Source organism: Cygnus atratus, chromosome 6 (assembly GCF_013377495.2).
Source record: "Cygnus atratus isolate AKBS03 ecotype Queensland, Australia chromosome 6, CAtr_DNAZoo_HiC_assembly, whole genome shotgun sequence".
NCBI classification, from domain to species: domain Eukaryota; kingdom Metazoa; phylum Chordata; class Aves; order Anseriformes; family Anatidae; genus Cygnus; species Cygnus atratus.
Window position 1 is genome coordinate 10,003,741 of NC_066367.1, and position 20,581 is coordinate 10,024,321.

At 38.8% G+C, this 20,581-nt stretch overlaps 1 protein-coding gene across 3 annotated transcripts in view; it reads right to left on the minus strand.

Moving 5' to 3' along the window:
- AGAP1 (ArfGAP with GTPase domain, ankyrin repeat and PH domain 1) overlaps positions 1–20,581 on the minus strand; it is a 372,179-nt gene that overhangs the window by 214,804 nt on the left and 136,794 nt on the right. For all 3 annotated transcript variants that reach the window (XM_035566371.2, XM_035566379.2, XM_035566388.2), the window contains exon 6: positions 17,587–17,721. In XM_035566371.2, coding sequence (XP_035422264.1) covers positions 17,587–17,721 — 135 coding nt within the window. The remainder of the gene's footprint in view (positions 1–17,586; positions 17,722–20,581) is intronic.

Here is a 20,581-nt window from a genome sequence, read left to right on the forward strand (position 1 = left end):
CACTGACCAAGTTATTTTTCATGTTCAGGTTGTCCTGCTAATATAACTTTGCCCATAACAATACACTTTTGCTCATGTAACTACATTTTCAATATCACTACACTGCAGAAGTCGCTTGTTCTTTTGGTGGTGGAGGTGGTTTTGTTTGTTTAAATGGAGATTTGGGTTTGGAACTTGCCAGGTAAGTACACCCACAAGATAAAGCGCTGGGGTTAGAACTTGGCATTTACTAAGAAATTTCAGTCACAGTAATTTGAACTGCTGGAATAGTTCAGTGGGAAAGCCACAGTGTCCTACAGAGTTCCACATGCAACCTTGAGGTGTGAAGGACGGATTTAGAATAAGAAATTACAAAGAAAAGTTGATAAGTTTTACTACACATATTAGACCGGCTCCTCAAAAGATCTTGAAGTTGCATCTTATCCCTAAAACCAGATTCTTTGACCCTACTAAAATAATTTTTTCTACCTACGCACATGCAAATAGTTCCCAAGAACTACACAGCTATGTCATGAGTTAAGTGAATAGAACACACATGTATGACCTAATGAATTTTATACCACAAAACACCATTTTACGTTCACCACCGTTAAACACTTTCAGCTACAATGGGCTAATGTTATTTCTTCTAGAAAATTATAATAGAATTCCCCTTCAAATAAATGTAACACTGCACTTTAATGCGACTTTGATTTTTTTGTTTGATACTATCATTGAAATTCATGTTCCAGCTCTGGCTCTGTTCTTGTTTTACCTGGTGTGAAAATACAGTTATAAACAAGTCTTAGAATTAAATATCTGTAATTAATGGCAATGTATATGTAATTTTTATTTATATATGTAACTATGATTATCGCTGCATATCACTTGTTCATAAATTTGATGCAGATCACTGTCTCCCAAGATTAGGTACGCAAATATGCCAATAAATCTGCTAGACAATCTGGAAAGCGTCTGGCATCTGAAGAAATTAAAAAAATAAACTTAAGTTTGCCTCAATACACAAACTGTGTTGCCAGTAAAAGCATATGGCTTCAGGATTTATTAAGGCAAACACTGTCACACATTTGGGTTAAGAATTTTGCACATGGATTTACCTAATCTGTAAATCATGAAGCTCTGTTTATCCATTACAATGGGACCACGTCATAAATGCTGTTATTTCCACTCGGAGTTACAATTTTAAAGAAAAGTTTAAGAAATGTTAGAACACGAGAATAAGGAAACAACTTAGAAAACAGCATATTCAAATACAATGATGTCAAATTAAGGTTTCATTAAATATCCATAAACATTTGGTTTTTGAACCACAGAATAAAATAATATACAACGATACTCTGCTTAAGAGTTTTGGCACATGACAAAATTTCGTATTTACCTTTTGCTTCATGAAAAGCTTATTTCTTGTGGTGTGCTATTAAACTATAGCTTTAACAGATGAACGTTTGTACTCGCCAAAGATTAATACACATCCAATAAGCTCACTAAGAGCACACAGCCAAGGACATAAAATGACAGAAAGCTCTGGATTTCATTAGGAAGACTGAGATATGTCTATCACTTACAGAAGTAAATAAACCTGTTCATATTTACTATATCAAATAAATTCAACTTAACTTGTGCCTCATTTCAGAGGGTATTATTCCTTGACCTGTGAAAAGGTTTTCATTGCTACCAAAACCAAAGGCCTGTCATTAGAATAATAAATGATTTTTTTTTAAAACTACCAAAATGATTTGAAATAGTTTCCTAAAAAGACGAAGCCTGTGAATCCAAAGGTGCACGCACACCTCATGCTCACAGAGCTGTATGGTCCCAAAACAAGGACTGTGTACCGAGCATGGAGGAGTGGAAAATGCAGTTTGCAGATGCATCATTTCCGTTCACAAAGTGTGAAGGATCACAGCGGTCATAAAGCCAGCTTGTTCATAAGCAAGATGAGCCTGTTACATTTGGGTATTATCTAGTTAACCAACAAATACTTAAGACTTTGCATTGGCATTCTGTCGAAACTTCCTTATGCTCTTCAAAATTAATTTTCAGCAAGTATCTAGATGAAATAACCCATAGAGGCGGCTCTGTCATGAAGAACTTGGTTCTCTGTTGTTTCCTTATGCTTTTAATATCAAACTTCACACATGCAGAGAAATAGTAATGCATATATTTAATCAAAACCAGCATTTTGTCTCCTAAAATAGTTATTTTTATCCCTTTTTCCAACCATAGCAAGCTTTACCTGTCACTTTGTGATGCAAGGATGATGATATTATTCTAAATGGCATCTTGATGAATAAAACCATAGAACTGATGGAACATTTCAGTTCTATAGTGGCTTGTCAAAATTTGTTGCAGGCTATTTCTGCCTTCCCCTGCCCTCCTGGCACTTCTGGTAGACACAATCTCCATTCATATGGCAGACTGAATACCACAAAAATGATTATTCACAAGCAGGGGAGTGATCCATGCTTTAATTAGAAGTATCCGGACATGTCAGACGACCACAAAACAAACAAAAACAAACCTATGACAGCAACAAAAAACAAACAACTTTAACTTTCCATTTCAACCCAGCTTCTAGGGTACGTCAAAGATTTTATGTTCCCATGGCATTCGTCGGTTCTAAAATTATGGAAACATCAGCAACAAGATCCGATATCCCCAAGCCACTTTATTTCCACACAAATTTGCACAAAGATTATTTCCCTCACTTTGAATATGGAATTTCTTCCTTGAGATGTGAATATTCTACTCAGAAGGAAAAAAAAAATAGGTATCATCTCTCATGCAGGGTATTTCCAACTTGCTGTCTTAAAGATCAACAACTCACTGTTTTCAAGATGTGTAACATCTTAAAATGAAGTAAGCTTGATGGCTTTTAGCACAATAGGTTATACCACACGTTTGTTAACCCTCACTAACAGAATTTTTCAGAATAAAAATCTGAGGCACTCTTACGACATTCAAACTTCATTACTACAGTACTGATGCAACTACAGCCAAATGAAAATCTCCCATGTAAAACGGAGTTGTAATATAATAACGTACACAAACAAGTGAATACAACTGCACCAGCATCCAAGAAGATGTGCACCAGCACTTGCATCACATCTTCTGAAGCACAAGTTATGTACGTCATTCACCATCAAGATCCAGAAATAGCACAATATTCTTGTACTTTAAAGAAAAAAACTTCTCAAAACAACCCAGATAACATGCCTCAAAATCTCTCTCTCAGACACACTAATTCCTATTAGAAAAATAGTACCTTTTGCCTTAAATCTGCTGCTTTAAGGGTTAATCTTATTGTTCCTAAGACTGTTGATGAACTCTCAGGTGAAATAATCCCTTACCAAAATGATCTCAATAAGTCCAAAACTAGATAAAAAGTCATATATTCTATACTAAAGGCTAAATTCTTCGCTTGTTTTTGTGGCATTTATGTACAAGCAATTGTCGAAATCTGTACTCCAGAGCAGAAGCATCATAGAGCTTTTTACATAAATCTCACAAAACATAAGCCCCCCCACCTTCGCACTTTAATCATTTGCTAACAGTTACAATAAGGTTGTATTAAAAATTTAAACTGCCCTACTTAATGCAATTTACCTTCAAAGGTCCATTTCCAGAGAATGGATTTGAATGATATAAATGTCGAACACTTGATCAGATTTATTGCACTGAAGAATATTTCTCCTGATACAGATCTGACGAGTGAAGGCTAATGACTTCAGTTTTATTACTTTCTAAGCACTTAATGTGAAAATGTCTAAATTTTCCCAAGACTAAGCTTCAGCACGAATGGTACATTTACAAAATGACAGCACAGAAGACAGCTACGCAATCTCTTTAGAGATGACCAGTTCAATGGCATTATTAATAGAGAGAGAAATGGGAAGGATTTATCCAGGCAATTCTCCGCACAACAGCCAGAGCTGTGCGCCCCTCTGCTAACTGGAGAGGGGGACGATGCACCTGAAACACTGACTACAGCCATGTCCCCGTACTGAATTGCAGCCAAAATGCACCATCCCCTAGGAGACATGTTTTGGGAAATGACAGCTGAATTCATACTCAGACTGTAAAATTAGGAACCAAATGGATACTCCTGTACGTACAAATTAGTTCCTACAGGCAGCTGCACAACTGTTATCTAAGCAGTAGAAAATTATTAAACCAAAAGACCAAGCTACCAGCCTCCCACCTCTCTGTTACAACCATGTTTTCCATAACCATGAAAAGTACTTTCAAAATACTGCAAAGCAAATGGTTTTAGTTGTCCAAGAAGATTTTTTTTTTATTATTTTTTAAACTGAAAGACAGCTGGGAGTCCTCAGATTTCAATTAACATCTAGATACTTATCCAATCAATCACCAAGTGCTATAAATTTCCTATATTTCTCATTAGTTACACTATTGCACAGCTTAAATATAAATATACCTTTCCGTAAGACTGTAAATTATGATGCCTAAGACACAAGCAACCATACCAGTCATCAGAAGAGGCATAAATGATGAGAGCAAGTCAACTACTACTATATGCTGAACTGAAGCTGATTTGCTCCTCAATTATCATTATTTTTCTTACATATAAAAAAGTATCAGCAACAGAAGTATCACTAGCATGCTACGTCTCCTGAAGCTTGTATATATGACTTGAAACCAGTAATGACCTGTCTTTACTGATAATAACAAGTTTTATGCACAAAATCCAACCTTCTATGGAAAAAAAATATTTCTTCAGTATCTGCCAATAATGTTCCTTCACTAACTGCAGATAGGCAAGGGGTTTGGTAGTTGGTTGTTTTTTTAAGCTCTAAATTCAGAATGGTTTTTGTGATGCTGAAAACCATTTTCAGCCTTTTCAAAGGGCACGCACATAGCAAGGCAGCCCAGGAAGTACCGAACAAAGCAGCACCTCGGGAGCCCAGAAATCTTGGGGTCTGCTATACTGACACTGCAAAGAATGAGCATTCACACATTTATTAGCAAAATTCTGTTGGCTTTTGTAGCTGTGTATCAGCTTTGCAATGATTTCTCCTTCCGTCCTGAGCCCATGACAAAGTGACTAGAACTCTCCCCGGTGATTATCAGGACTCTGCTCCACGATGTGCACTACCTCCCTCATAGCCCACACCACACCAGCCAGCAGAAGCTCACATCTCAGATCTGTCGTCTTCCTCAGGAGAGGCTCTACTGGTTATGAAGGCTTCAGTCATGCACGTGTGTAGGGCACAACGTAAATTTACCTTGGTGAGAAGCCTACAAATAATTGGGATGATGCAAGGACAATGCATGTGACACATGACTAAAGCATGCTCAGAAAACCTGTCTTCTCTTTATCTGCCTAAAATTTCTTAAAAAGTCAATTCAAGGCTTTAAAAGCTCAAGAAAACTTTCACTCAACAGCTATAAGCTAACATACACACACAAAAAAAAAACACACCAAAGAAAAGCAAGGACCTGCAAGCTAGGGGCCAAAGGAGCACAGCATGGCTACTTCACATCAGTTACGAATTACCAGCAGATAACGAAGGCAGATGTGCTGACAAGGTAAGCACAAGGAAACCCCTCTCCCCTCTACCCCAGGCACCCATCAGCATCTCATACCCAATGCAATTTAAATAGGCAAGAAAAAGCTTTTGTTTCCACGTTAGTCTTTTTGTACCACATTTGAAATTATACTCATCTCTTCCTTACATATCTGCTGCCTTTTCAAGCCTAATAGCAGAGGAAGCCATGTCACTGGTGGGACACTTCTACAACTCCAAGCACAGGTTGTGGCAAAAAAAAAAAAAGCACATCACACAAACTAGTTGTCAGCATTGAGTAAGGCAGTTCAGACAAAAAGTATAGCACTTTTTGAAAAAAACAGAGCCTGCATTGGTACAGTTGCAAGAAACACGAAATAAATGAAATACCAAAATACCTGAAAGGACACTCTTCAAAAAGTACCCCTGTATTCCACAGACTTACCTCCGAGTTATCCATTACAATACTAAGCTGTGTTTCCCATTTTTCACTGAGTACTAACTAGATCCTACAATGAACAGAGTCTGGCTGTGCTCCTTTGGGCACTCTCACACACACTTGGAAAATTTTTACCACACATCCTATGAGGAGTCTGAATGACAACCCAAGAAATAACTAAGGGAAAGACGCAAAAGATCTTCATAGAAGAAAACGTCCATTTACGAAACACGCTTTTAATATTGCGATATCACAAGAACCCAGGTGTCACTACAGAACAGGACAACAAACTTGCAAGGGATGTGGGATGCCCAGGTGGCTACAGATATCCTAGCACAATCCCGCATCTTGCTGAAGTTTATATCCTGAAATACCCCTGGCTTGGTGGGCCTGACCATCCACCTGCAGTCTCAGTGTGCGGCAGCAAATAATGCTGCTTGTTAAGCAGCTCACTGTGTAAGACTGCTCAGCACACGGACTAATGCCATCTTAATTAAAAACAGAAATAAAACAAGTAGCTTACAGATATAACACTGCACATTTAAAGCCGACAAAAGTTACATCACAAGAGTGGTGCTAATGTTGTTTTGTTTTTCTTTTAATTCTTAAGGGGGAATTCCACCTTTAACAATCACAAGTTTCCTCCTGCAACACGAGGGACTTAGCACTGCAAGCAGCCTCATCAAATCAAAAGCTAATTTCCAAGTTAAATTTATAGGCAAGCAGATTGAGGATTCTCTGTTTTTATGCAGAATGGGAAAAAAGACGTGGCTTTAACAATTCGGCAGCAGTGCTGAAGCTTCCTGGCATAGGAAGGAATTCAGAAGGAGCGATGCCCACAACCATTCTGGCTCACTCCACATGCACCACCTCCATCCCTTCTTTCAGGCTTTGCATTCTGAATACACGTGTGCTAATCCCACAGAAGCAAACGGCCTCAATAGGATTTGCATATGCATACGGATTAGTTGAAAGAGAATGATTTGCAATGCATTTCAGAAATCGCTTTAGAAGAACAATCTATGCTAATAATAAACTTTGAAGTTTAAAACGTGTTTGTTACACAACAGAAAACATTACAAAAGGATGATGTTTATTACACAAGTTGGAAGTGTTTGATAGCTCAGACAAAATCATCCCTTTATCGTAAGAGGAAAAGAATGCTATCACTTCAACACGTTACTAAATACACTACAAACACACCCAGGAAAAGATAGAAATTATGGAAACTAAGGATCATATTAATGTAATATCAGTAATTTGGCAGAGCTTTTTGCTTGTTTTACAACTCAGACCAAACAGCTTCAGTATGCTGTATGCTACAAGGAACAAATACATCAGAGCAATAATAATAATTGGGAAACTCAAAAGATGGCCAGGAATCAATCCCAAGGCCTGATACACCAGAAGTGGAGCGTGCCATGGCTGCTGCTCAAGGGAAAGTGGTGTGTTCTTCAGGAGACTCCCCAGGCCTGGCATTGCCTGCTGCCTTTATTCTGGAAGCAGGCACTTTCTGCCGGCAAAGAAGAGATTTTGTTTCCAGGTGTCCTGTAAGGCTCTGGTGATGCTCTGAGCAGGCCGGTGTTATTCTCAAAGTCAGTTTTTCAGAGCAAGGGGCAGGGGGGAGGTATTTTTCCCTGCATCTGTCTTGAGACAAGACACATTGCATGGCAGGTCTTATCCTTTCTTTCATCAGTACTATGCCTGCAAAGTCACTTTGTGCTAACGAATCCAAAGCTAAATCCACATCAGACTTAAAACCAACGACCGAGGGACGGCACATTGGCAATAATTAAAGAGATCAGATTTTAGAAGTTTCACACTGCCCTCTGTATTTCAGAAGTTGTTGGGCAAGCTGTAAGGGATACATCTTGTAAGAGAGCAGATGAGGCCTTTACACATTGTCTTAAGATTTGTCAATAAAAATCTAATTTAAAAATATTTTTCAAAATCAAGAAAAACAGATTAAGTGATGATATCATAACATAGAGCATACCAGTATACAGTAAGAACAGCAGAAGCTACTAGCAGGGCAGGCTATACCCCCAACACGCAGCAAATGAGTTGCAGTTTAGACAGGCCTCTTAGAAATCAGAAGGATGTGACTAAGAAAAAGGCTGCAGCTTTGAGAAAGAGCACACAAACAGCTGCTTCCAGAAGCTCAGGTGAAGCCCTTCTTTGGCCCTTCCCAACCTCGTAGTCAGCTCTGCCATCCTCCATTACAGCGTCATTAGCATGGGCTAACGAACCACTGAGCTAACAGGTGTTACCAAAAGGTTTTTATCCTTGTGGCTGGACACATGCCCTGTGACTGCGCCCTTAGCAGCGGTGCAGTCACTGGTACTCAAGCACAGCTGCGCGACCTACCCCTTTGCTTTTCAGGTCACTTTGCTCAAGCAGAATGGCTGTAATCACCATTGCTCTGTTCAACTTCTGCCACCAGGTCCACCAGGAACACAGCACAAGAAAGTTTAACAGACAGATGTTTCTCATAATTCAACCTCTGACAACCTGAAAGGACACCTGTCTTATTTTTGTTGGTTTCCCTTTTTTCTCCTCTATTGGGAATAAGGCTCTGCAGGATGCAAGACAATTTAGCAGCAATTTTATTTTCCCCAGGTATTAAACACAACAGCAACACAAATGTCTAATGCAGGCTGTAAAACAGCAAAGCAGAAACAGATTAGAAGTGAAAATACAAGCAAAAAACCTGAAAGCGTGTTTCAGCATTATACTAGAAGTGCAATGCACTCAGAGAGGCTTATAGCTACAATACCCTGCATTTTAAAAAAAGTACTAGTTGATTGCTATCAGATTAGAAGTGATACTTGATATTAAAAAGTGAGAGCAAACGCTGTCATTTCTTCAGATACATTTACAGAACTGACACAACCTACAGCTCTGCAGAAAGAACCACCACATGCCTTCAGATCAGCGCAAACATCCACATCGCACTTAGCTAATATTTAATCTATGGCTCAAGTATTGACATTACTGACACATACACATTCAAAAGTAATTTTTTAAACGCTTGATGGAGGACAAGTTAATACATTGGGACAATAACAGAAATCACCATTTATTCATTGCACTGACTGCATAAGCAAAGGAGAGACAACACACAAAACCAAAATACCGAAGTCTGAAATATTTGGCTGTTGCAAATGCAGAGATAATTCATCAGGAACTTTCTAGCTTTCTCCCTCTTCTAGAGCTTGCATTCACATCAGTTTTTGGTGTTAATGGAAAACAACTTTTATCTGTTTGCAAGACACTTCATGAACCTGCTTAGGACATTTTGTAACTCAAAACGTACATGAACCTATAAAACGTGCTGCTTATGCCTCTCATGCTCAGGTCCATTGCCAATAAAAAGCAACTGACCACCAACCAACCATCGTGCTTCCTTCCCCAGAATTTCTTTTCACATTTGCATCCAAGTACATAAACCTAATGGACCAATCCTGAATCTTCAGTAATGAAAACCATATTCTTTCATGTTTTAATGAAACATATCAACATTGTTTCCATTCAGTGAAGGATTATCATGGATGAACTAGGTCCTTCATTTATCCTACTCCTCAGAAAACACAGCAGCTGTCACCTACTGCATAACTATCTCATCACCATGTGTTCTAGGTTTCAAGTAACATGCCTACTGCATATACTTCAAATTAATAGTTAAAGAAAATGCTGTAAAACTAACCCTATAAAATTAGGCATACAAGAAGTTCTTAAGAGACTGTTTTTTACATATAGCCTAGTGAATGACACACCCACTGTAGCTAAAAACTGAACCTCTCTGGAACTTTATTAGCACTACAGCATTCAACTCCTCTGTACATATGTCACTTCTTAAGTGACATACGCAGAACTACACCTCCTGATCCCACTGTTCAATTCCAAGAATAAGAAAAGTGGATGCAGTTGTGTCATTGGAAGATCCTTCTCTCTTCTCCACTCACTTCTGAATCCAAGGGCAAACTTGAAGAAATCTGATGGAGCACTAAGAGCCTCAAAGCCCCTGCAACTTTCATGAAACTATGCCACCAGGCAAAGGGCATGTGAAGGTCCCAACAGTGGCTGTTACATCAGGTAACTGCTAAGCAAGAGACACACACTATGCACAGAAGTGACCTTTACAACCCCAAAAAAACAGGAAAAAAAAGCTTGAACTATAATTCATAAAAAACCCATGAATTTCAGTCAATCAGGAATTATAAATCCATAGAAAAGGGGGGTTCCAGTATTTTCTTACCCAACTCACACCAATACCCGTTATTTTCCAGTCCAATCCAGTCTGCAGTGCTAACTGTTTCAAGAATGAAGACTTCTTCACTCTTTTGCTATTCTCTGCAGGAAGTTGAGAAATTTGTACAGCTCATTTCAAGGCTTTCTATATGACAATTACTTCAGATATACTGAAAAATTTCCTCCTACCAACTGCCGTGGGACCCTCCCATAACAATGCCAAATCTGATTTATGATACCACCATATCAGAACTGACAGAGAAGGTCCCACCTGTGGGCATGGGTCTGAGAGGTCATATGGAAGTCAGTAAGTATTGAGAGAGATCTAAACAGACATAAAAGCAGCCACTACAAAACCACTGATCAAGTGAAATTCCTCTTTCCAGAATCATACAAACTACATCTTCGCAGATACTGATGGTGCATAAGAGTTACGGACGGTCTGGAGTAAGGGCGAAGTTCAATATTAAAATAACATCAAGTTCAGAATAAAATATGCATGCAGAAATGGAGTTTGCACCTTGCAGATTTTTGCAGAGATACCGTATCACCTGGTGCTTTAGAGCAGGCAATGGTGCTGGCATCCCTACGGAAATAACTGCTCCTGGAAGGAGGAGGTGAAGAGCCCTGGGTTAAACCACAGCATGGCGAGGGGCACTCGGCTCAGAAGGCACAAGTACTGAGCACAAATGTTTAACCTAGTTCTGGATATAAGTCTCAAATACTGCACATCAACCAACAGCAGCTCACTCTTCCCATGTTTTATTTACACTAAAATTTTATACGGAAGTGTTAATTTTAAGTTCATTTATATGCCAGTGAGTTCTTAAAACATGAGGTCAGAGGTTTTATTGCTATAGGGTAAGCCACAGTACTAAGGACAAAAAATTGTCCCTTTTGTTGCTCCTCCTTAAGAAAATTCAGAAAATAAAAATAGCTGGACCTCATAAAACAGAGATTTGTTTCCCAGTATTGTTGCAGCATGGGAGAAAAAAAATCAAAGTTTTAACAGGCTGATAGAGTACATCTTTGACAAGTCTAACTAATGAGTAATCAGAGCCGCTTGTCACTTCTGATGCCGTGCTGCAGCCATAAGCACTCCACAGAAAGGTCACAGCTGTATGTTGCTGAAATCAGAGTAATTACAGGAGCCAGAGGACCTGCTCTCGAGCTCCGCATGGCACTTTGGGTGCACACAGCTTCAGCCTCTGACATCGGCACTGAAGAACCCTTAGGGCCATATCTAGTGCAAGAGTGAATACTGCCTCTTCCTAAAAATCTGTCAGCACGATAGGAACAAGACTTTATTTACTTCCCATTAGACTGATTAACATTTCTTAATGAAAATACATCTATAAAAACTGACTCGTTAATACTGATAACAAGTGACAGCCATTCCCTGCAATCCAGGCCTACAAGGATTAATTTGTCATCTACTATCCTGTAATGGACTATTTATACTTCAAGGTATCCCTTTTAGACACAGTTGTTCAACAAAACAGTGGAACTATTATTTGGTTTTGAAAATAAAATGTTCTCAAAAAAGGATTTGGAAATAAATATCCAATAAACATTTATACACACACTCCCTAATACAAGATTAGCTCAATTTGCAAAGAAAACCTGCAAAAAACCTGCAACAGCACAACACCTGAGCTAAAGGTCCAAACTGTGAGGCAGCACCAACCTGCTCCATCCACACTGACATGAAGTAGCTAATTCCTGCCCCAATATCCAGGGATTTATTGCTATTTTGTGCGTTAATTCAAAATTTTTGTGTTACAGCCATCCATACAAGGTAAAGTGTCCCAAATCTGTGTTTGATACCTCAGGTATACAGGATATATATATCCTATATACTACTGCATGTACAACAGAGTGGGCGATTTGAATTTTCACTTTCTCCCTTGTTTAGGGCACATGACAAAGTACCAAAAAGCAAACCCCATCCCAAACAAATTCATTTTTCATTAAGACATGACAGCAGCAATGCCATCCTCAGTATCTGAGACAGGTACTTTGCATCAAAAAACTTCCATCAAGCAGCCCTTCACAGGATCTAATCCATCTGACAATACCTCAACAATGAAGCTCTAAACACCAAAATCACAAAATCCCTTCCCAGCAAGACTCGTAAGCAACACAGACACAAAACACTTTTTTTCCCAAAATACATTGCTACTACCTATGCAAGTAGGTTAGACCGCAAGCCCTTAAGACTGGCTTCACAACCATCCCCTCCAATTAAGAAATCCGGGAGTTATAAAAACTAGCATGACCAACCAGAAGATTTTCAGCATTTTGCAGCATTACAGTAGTAAGTCATAGCAATATAGAGAATTCCCACATTAAAACACAATGGTGAAAAAAGTAACTGTTTTCCACTTTCATCTCTAACTGTTAAGATACAGTACCAGACTCAACACTGAATTGAAATCAGATTCAAACCCTTTTTTTCCATACCCAGCGATACAAGTTACATTGATGGTGAAAGTTTCTCTTATAAATATTTGAACATTTCTTTTTCCTTTGTGATTTAAGAGTTGCATAGCACACAGTTAAATGGGTCAAAAAAATGAACATAAACTAGAGAGAGATGTGCAATTATGAATACATCATGAACAAAAATAAAAGCAATTCTTATGCATTAATGGTACATCAAGCTAATTCAAGAAGGCTAAAATCATTAAAAAGGCATCCTGGGGCAGTACACAGTCATTACTATATTGCGCTGACAAGAAATGTTAAAATAATCATTTCCAGTGTCATTGATAAAATTCATTTTGATAAGCAGGAAAACCCCTCTAATTCTTAACAATGAAATCTGAAGCTAGATCAAATACTAAACAGACCCATTTTATCTTTAAAACCCGAACTCCCCTGTCCAGCAATCCCCAGTTCCAAATAGCAAGAGTAACTGACACCTTATTAAGCTGGAATTATATTTTTTTTCATTTAAGACTGAAATTCAGGGCCTGCTTGTGCAGATCCAACTTCAAACAGCAGAGATTAGACTGAAGTGGGACAACGCTGGGGGTTACAAACACCCCTCTAAAGTGTATGCTAAAGTGAAGCATAGTTTTGAACAAACTCATACAGCAGATTGTCAAGTTGCATATCTGAATACTTACCACACTTCAGAAATTACAAGCTGTATCACAGTATCAAAGCAGTTTAATTTGTAGATTATTAGGACATAGGAAAATGAGCAAATCTTAGTCTTTTGAGATGTGTATACAATGAATGACCCCACTGACAACTTCTGATTACAAATCTAGTTTTCAACTTCATCCAACGTTAAAGAACAATCAAATAAAAACATAGAAGTACATTAACTATGCATCAGCTTCCATAATGTGTTTCTGCACACAAAAATAAAACTATTCATATTACAAAAGCATGAACTTACTTTGCTGCAATCAGTGAGCTTATCAAGTGTAAGAAAAGGAAGAATTGTAAACAATATATTGGGATTTATCTAAAGAATGAAGTAACAACTTCATAATAATTATTCAAGTTGAAGTATTCTAACACTCAACAGTGGGAAAAACAGGAACTGAGTTATAACAGACATAAGTCATAACGGATGATCACTAACAGAGTTCAGTGCTTGCATGGATAAAAATTAGAAATTTGATTTCTAATGTGAGTACAATGAAGGTATGAGTAAAAAACCCTTCACTGAAACTTCTAGTTTCTTCAGCAGAAAGGTAGGTCTACATCATATTAATGTATAAAAGGAAAAAAAAACACTAAATTTTTAGAAAAGCTTGTAAAACTTCACCTTCTGGAACAAAACTACTAATTGCTATGTTTAAGGAAAGCCTTTGGGACTAGGACTCGTAGCAGGGTTTTGGACACTGGAAATTTACAGACAGTTACAGATTTAACACCACCCCGCTGGCAATTCAGACTTCCTGAAAAGCAGCACTGGGTTTGGAACACCAACTATACAGGTATATCACAGCTGACACAAATCATTACATGCAGCATTGGACTTGATGAAAACAGGAGTCACAGCATACAAAACAAGAGCACTAAAGTTAACAGGAGTTAACAAAAACCAACCTCTCCTGCTACATCCTCTACAACATCCACATTTAACAAAAAAGCCCATGTCAATCAACGTTATTCTAAAAATTTAAAAGAAGTCCTTCAAAGCTACGAGCCAGCAAAAATAGCAGGCTATTGGACAACATAGCGAGGCACCCTTACAGAACTACCAAAGCAGACACCTTGGAGCATTTCAGTACCAAGCACAAGCTACCCTAGAACATCATGGCAAATGGTTAAGTCCTAAACCTGAATTCCAAGAATGGATATCCACCCAGTTGGAAGCAAAGTCTAGAAACAATTCCAATACACAGAAATACACAGGAATAGTAGCTACATGTCTTGTATACTGTCATATTTGTGGGAGACAAAGTGGTCAACAACACTTTCTCCTCAGCAGAAAAAACAGCAAGAACCTGTCTTATGCATTCATGTATTAATGAAGATTTTTAATGTAACACTTGGTCTGTACCCCTTTCACGTTTGCTGAAAAAATGCAGTTATTTTATCAAGGCTGCTAGCACTGACTCAGGTTTCCCTCAAATAATAAGAAACGCTCAACAGCATCGTCTTACTGGGTGAAGAGCTAGCCTAGCCTATCCATCCTTCCCTCATCTCTTCTCCTTTTTCATTGCCAATATCTATATCAAGAAGCGTTGTGGCTTTTCATTTTAAGTCAGGCTAGGCCTCCTGATCTTGGACAACTGTTTGCAATTATTCCGGCTAGCATCTGAACACAAACAGAAGTTACTGACCACTGCTGACAGTTGCTTGCTTTTGAGTGAACTGGAACGGCTCATCCCTCAAGGGTTGTAGGAGAGAATTTACCTGTAGACCTACTTTAAAAAAAAAGTTAACTATGGGTATGGGGTCAAAGTCGAACAACCAGGCAGGTATTTGGCTACCCTGCTGAAGAGGCAGCCTGACAAATTTAGGATAAGGGGAGGAAGAGCTGCTCCAGTTGAACACCAGCTTCAGAGAGGATGAGTTGCTAAGCACACCCCAGCAAGGCACCAGGCTGGCTGCACACAGTCAGAACCACAAGGAACTGAAAACTTTTCGTAACTGCACGCCAGCAAGGTCACCTCACACAACACCGTGGGCAGTTTTACAGAATTACATGAGGTACATGCTGTTCTGTACATTTTATGTTTAATACCTATCAACACACAAAGAAGGTGAAATAAAATTAGAGCATGCGCATAAATCTAGTGTATATTTCACGATGCTAGCTTGTATTTCCTAGTGAATAAAAAGGCAAAGTTATTCTCACTAAGTCATAGGCTCTCAAGGTGTGAATGGTCTTTAAAGCAAAGGTGACAGAGCCATGGGTCACCCCCAGCTGTAGTTGGTGTCCCAGTGACAGCCCTCCCTATGACACAGTCTATATCCCAGTAAGTCAGCCTGCTGATGTACATGACAAGGATCTCTCACATTCTGGCAAGTGTCCTTTTTCTAAAGGGAACACAACTTAAAAACTTTCTTCAGATTTCTGTCTTTCTATCCCTTGCCTTCCAAAAGGTCTGCAGTTTTGTAGACCACACGATCCCTCTGAATCAACCACTAAAAACTTAAGCCTACATTCAACCTGAACAACCCAGAGTTGCATAGACCAAGAGTCATTTAATCAATTCCTCCCTATTAACAACTTGTACTGTTCATTCACACCCTCTCATTTAATGGGGTTAAGAAGCTCCTTTGCTTCTTGCCGGAAAAAAACAGCAAAAATTATCAGAAATTGGATTTGGTCCCAGACGTGTCTGGCAACTGTGACATTTATACAGAAGCATTCCTAATTCCATTAGTTGGTAAACATTAAGTATTTGGTTGACCGCCATGTAGGTAAAACGGAATTTGAAATTTCTTGAACACATTTGTCAATTCTTTCTACTTACTCCTGAAATTTAGTAGAGATAAATAAGCTTCCTGAAGGCTTATGAGTTTATCACACTACGTTTTTGCAAAGAGATTTCTCTCTCAAAAGCTCGAGGTGAAAAAAAAAAAGAGTAGACTGTACACCAACACTTAGAATATATAATTATAACTCTAACTATAGCTCGCACTCAAAAATAAACGTACTAACAAAAACCCTAAATGGTTCTTTGAAACTCATTCAATACAGAAAATGCAGGCAGTGAAAACAGTAATTTCTGCAACTAGTTCAATAGAAAACATTAAAGCTTTCTTTGTAATTTTCTCAAACAGTTTTCTGAGATACTTCCAACAGGCTGGTTGAGCATACCCTCATTTGGAATCAAGCACAGTGCAGCATATGTCAGTGTTTTCCATCTGAAAATTAGAATGCTTTGCTTTTTTTTTTAAGCCATCTTTGCAGATACACAAATCTTTGCACTCTGATAAACACTTATGTGACACCACCTCACGACAACTAACAGTGCAGGTCTTTGCAACAAAATGCTGACAACAACAAAACAAAACCCCACAGAACTAAAGACTTTTGAGCAGTAGTTCAATGTAATTAAGGTTTCTAAATGCAGAACTGTCATATTCAGATACTACACACCCATCACTAGAACAGAAGGCAACAAAATCCCAAGACACATGGCTGAATTTCCACTAGAGGGTGCACGAAGTTCATTTCATGTACCAAAGATTAAGTTCAGCATGGCTTCTGCAGCCACAAAAGTTCTTCCAAAAGGTTAACTGTCCAAAATAGTTACAAATAGTCAAAAAAAGACTTTTGTTATTCATTTTTTAGATGGTACACAATGATCCCTAATACCTCATACAAGGCAAACTAGAACATTGCTGTTATTCATGTTTTAAATCATCCTTCAGCAGCCAACTTCTGAACACCTACACAAAACTGCCAGCTTTAAACACTCTATGAATGCCACAAGTTACTTCATGATTATTCTATTCCTATCAATTTTCTCAGTTTATTCCTGATTTCTCAAATGTGGAAGACAATTTTAAACTACTTGGCACAAATACACTCTCAGCATCTCCACAAGCACTAAATCAAAACGAAGTAAACTTTACTAATATAAAGCAAGCACAAAGGAAAATAGAAAAATAAAGACTAAAAGTACCTTAAGATGCCAAAAACTAAAGGTGGTGGGTGGTAGACAGCACAACACTGTGCACGTGCCATATTAAGCATAATAAGGCCTCTAATTATCTTAAGGTATTATAAAAAATGAATAAATCCCTAGAAACAAATATTTTCTCTACCTAACCATTAACAAATACTTGCAAAATGGGAAAGCACCAGACCTGTCAGACATCAGTGGTTATTTAAAAAACAGCTACAGTACTATGTGATATGCTGGATGAAGAAAAAGTAATCTTTACCATCTTGAAAGACTCTCTCCACGTTGAGCCCGTACGTAGCACAGGTTTCATAGTAAGTGCATCTCTTGAGATCATTTGATAACTTCCTTGCTCTGGCATCATCTATGACGCGTGGGTTACTGGAACTTATAGCATCTACAGCAACAGGGGTAAAATATATATACATACAGATTTAAACACAGTTTGAAAACAACATCTTAGAATTACTAATACCCAAACAATGAATTTAAATACAAACCATGTGACTTTTAGAATTTTTAGAAAAAAGAGGACATAACTTCAAATGTTATACTTCAAAAAAATCAACTTATATCTTAAAATACTTAAAATAACAGCACACTGATTCATTCTAAAAAGCTAGGAAAAACAAAGTGGTTTTAAGTTACCCTAAAATATATTTGGATCACCAGCTCAAATAAAATACATAATCTTACAAAAGAGAACATGAGCTCTGAAGGAAAGCATACTTACAAAAAACAAGTGGCTGATAATTATAAACATGTCAAATGATTTTTAAGCCTCCTATAAATATCTGCAGTGGCTCACAGGTAACGTTCACCTGTAGCATGAAGCATGAAACATTTCATGCTTGTAAGAACAGAACACTTTCAACAGTGAAACAATGAAATGCAGTGAATAAATGGTACCATGCATTACTGCAACACCCAGAAAGAGTTAGATGTGTACAAGATCTAGTTTTCTAAAAAACAAAAACACAACAAGAAATACTAAGACAGCTGGGGAAATAAAATTCAAGACGGCAGATAAAAAATAACACCACTGTATGGAATTGCAAATAATGCTTTGCTAAAAATCTGAAATCCAATTCTTGTCTCAGCTCCTCAGCATAACTCAGTGTAAGTATGCTCTTTTTTCGGTCGATTCCTTCCCACTGGACAGGTTATTTCTCTCTGCACTCTATTTAGCCATTGAGAGCTAGCAGCCAGCTAGGCTGAGCCAGCATCACAGGACTCCTCCTGTCTAAACCTACCCCTGCGCATGCCCAGCACACACACCTCCGCCTAAGCAGTCACTAACCAGGTTAACATAAAACTGGGGTTGTCCATATATTCATGTTCTGCTGCTGACCTGACTTTCAAGTCACAGCTGAGACTGGATCCAGTAAACTCATCGTAAATGGCTTTGAATGAGTCTCAAACCTTGATTTAAACATACTGATGAAATATTGTGGGCACATACTGTAAAGCTAGTAATAAAACAGTAATTTATTTTTCAGAGCTAAATGACAATACTTTCAACCTCTCTGCAAGAACTGTTTCAGGTGTGCTTTTTAACTGCAATTTCTAGGGCTTAACTGTAGGAGCTGAAAAAAATTGTACCAGGAAAAAGAAAACATGCTAAGGAGAAATCTCTTCACTACTGCCCTCCATCATAGCAAAGAACTCTATAAGGGTTGTGTTTGACTATTTACAAAGTGATAGCACTATGATCAAATCTTCAAAAGCAACTTCTTTTTTTCCCCTCCCAGGAATATCATAGTAGTTAATTAGCATTGGCAAAAAAAGCTGCAAGGAGAAACAAAAGTACAGCCCAATCTATAAAACTCTGCAGCTACCACCTGGCCACCACAACAGGCATTGATTTCAGCATTTAGAGGTGCTCAGAAAGTTTTTCTAAAATCTGCTGTTTTCCATGGTAGCAAGTGTTTTCAGGACAAAACAGCCTCACTTCATCGTAAACGTGAAGTCAGTGACTGCTGCAGTGCTATACCTGAGGCTCGGACCTGAGCATGATAAGACCACTGATGTTACTGCTCCATTCACAGGATCTGATTAATAAAAACAGAGCAGTTAATTTAGAAAGCTAACCGCACACTTCTTTTTTTTAAGCAGCAGAGGGCGCTGACAACATGTAACCAGAATTGAACTGTTAAATACCACCATGGCTACTAGAAGTTCAACTTCCGAAGCAAAAGCAGTGCTGCAGGCAGGAGTGCGCCTCCAGGGCAGAGCACCTCCACTTCCCCTCACTTCCCAGGGGAAATGGCAGAACGCACATCTCTGTGAGCACCGGGCAAGTGCTGATGTCTGGGGAAAGCTTTCATTTCACAGATTGCTTCAAGAATACTGGTTGTATCTAACAAGCTGGGTGTCAAACAGGTAAATTTTGTAATAAAACACATCACAGTCTGAAAGCTGCTGTAGCCAAAAGGCTCTATTTTCTGCTGATGCTTACTCCAAAAACTAGCAATATTTCTGTCTTTAGTCACATATTAACAATTCCCTTTGCATCGATGTTGCAACAGAAAATGAGCTTTACAAAACAAATTCCTTTCTGGTACTAACTGGAAGGAGATGAGACCACACTCCAAAGTGACAGAAATGCATAAAACTGCCTCAGTGAAGTGTTTCCCCCTCCCATTTTTCTGGAGTTTCAAGCGGACTGCGTAGTCCTGCAGAGCAGTTCATTTCTGCTTTTGGCTCTTAATTTCTGCTATCCTAGGATTTTTGTTGTACCTACTTCCCTTTTCATGTTTTTATCATCTGTTTCCGCCCTGAGGCCCTGTTGCTGTTCTTCCTCCTGTGCTCCCCACGCTTCCCCCTGCTTCCTGTGACACAGGGCTGGTGTTGCAGCTCTGCGGGCATGCGGCTGGAGGCAAATCACTCTGACCACAGGACTTGCAAAAACCACAAGCAAAGAGAGCAATCAAAAGCATCAACAGCACTAAAATCTATGGCATACACTAAGATGCCCACAGTCAAATCATAGAATGGTTTGGGTTGGAAGGGCCCTCAAAGCCCATCTCGTTCCAACCCCCTGCCATGGCAGGGATTCCACCCACCAGATCAAGTTGGCCAAGGCCTCATCTAACCTGGCCTTGAACACCTCCAGGGATGGGGCATCCACAGGTCCTCTAGGCAGCCTGGGACAGGGCCTCACCACCCAAATCCACAAGAGTAGCTCGTGACACTTGTGCTTTCCCTCTAACTTCGCACAGGAACTTAGCAATATACAGCAACCAGTGCTTCAACAT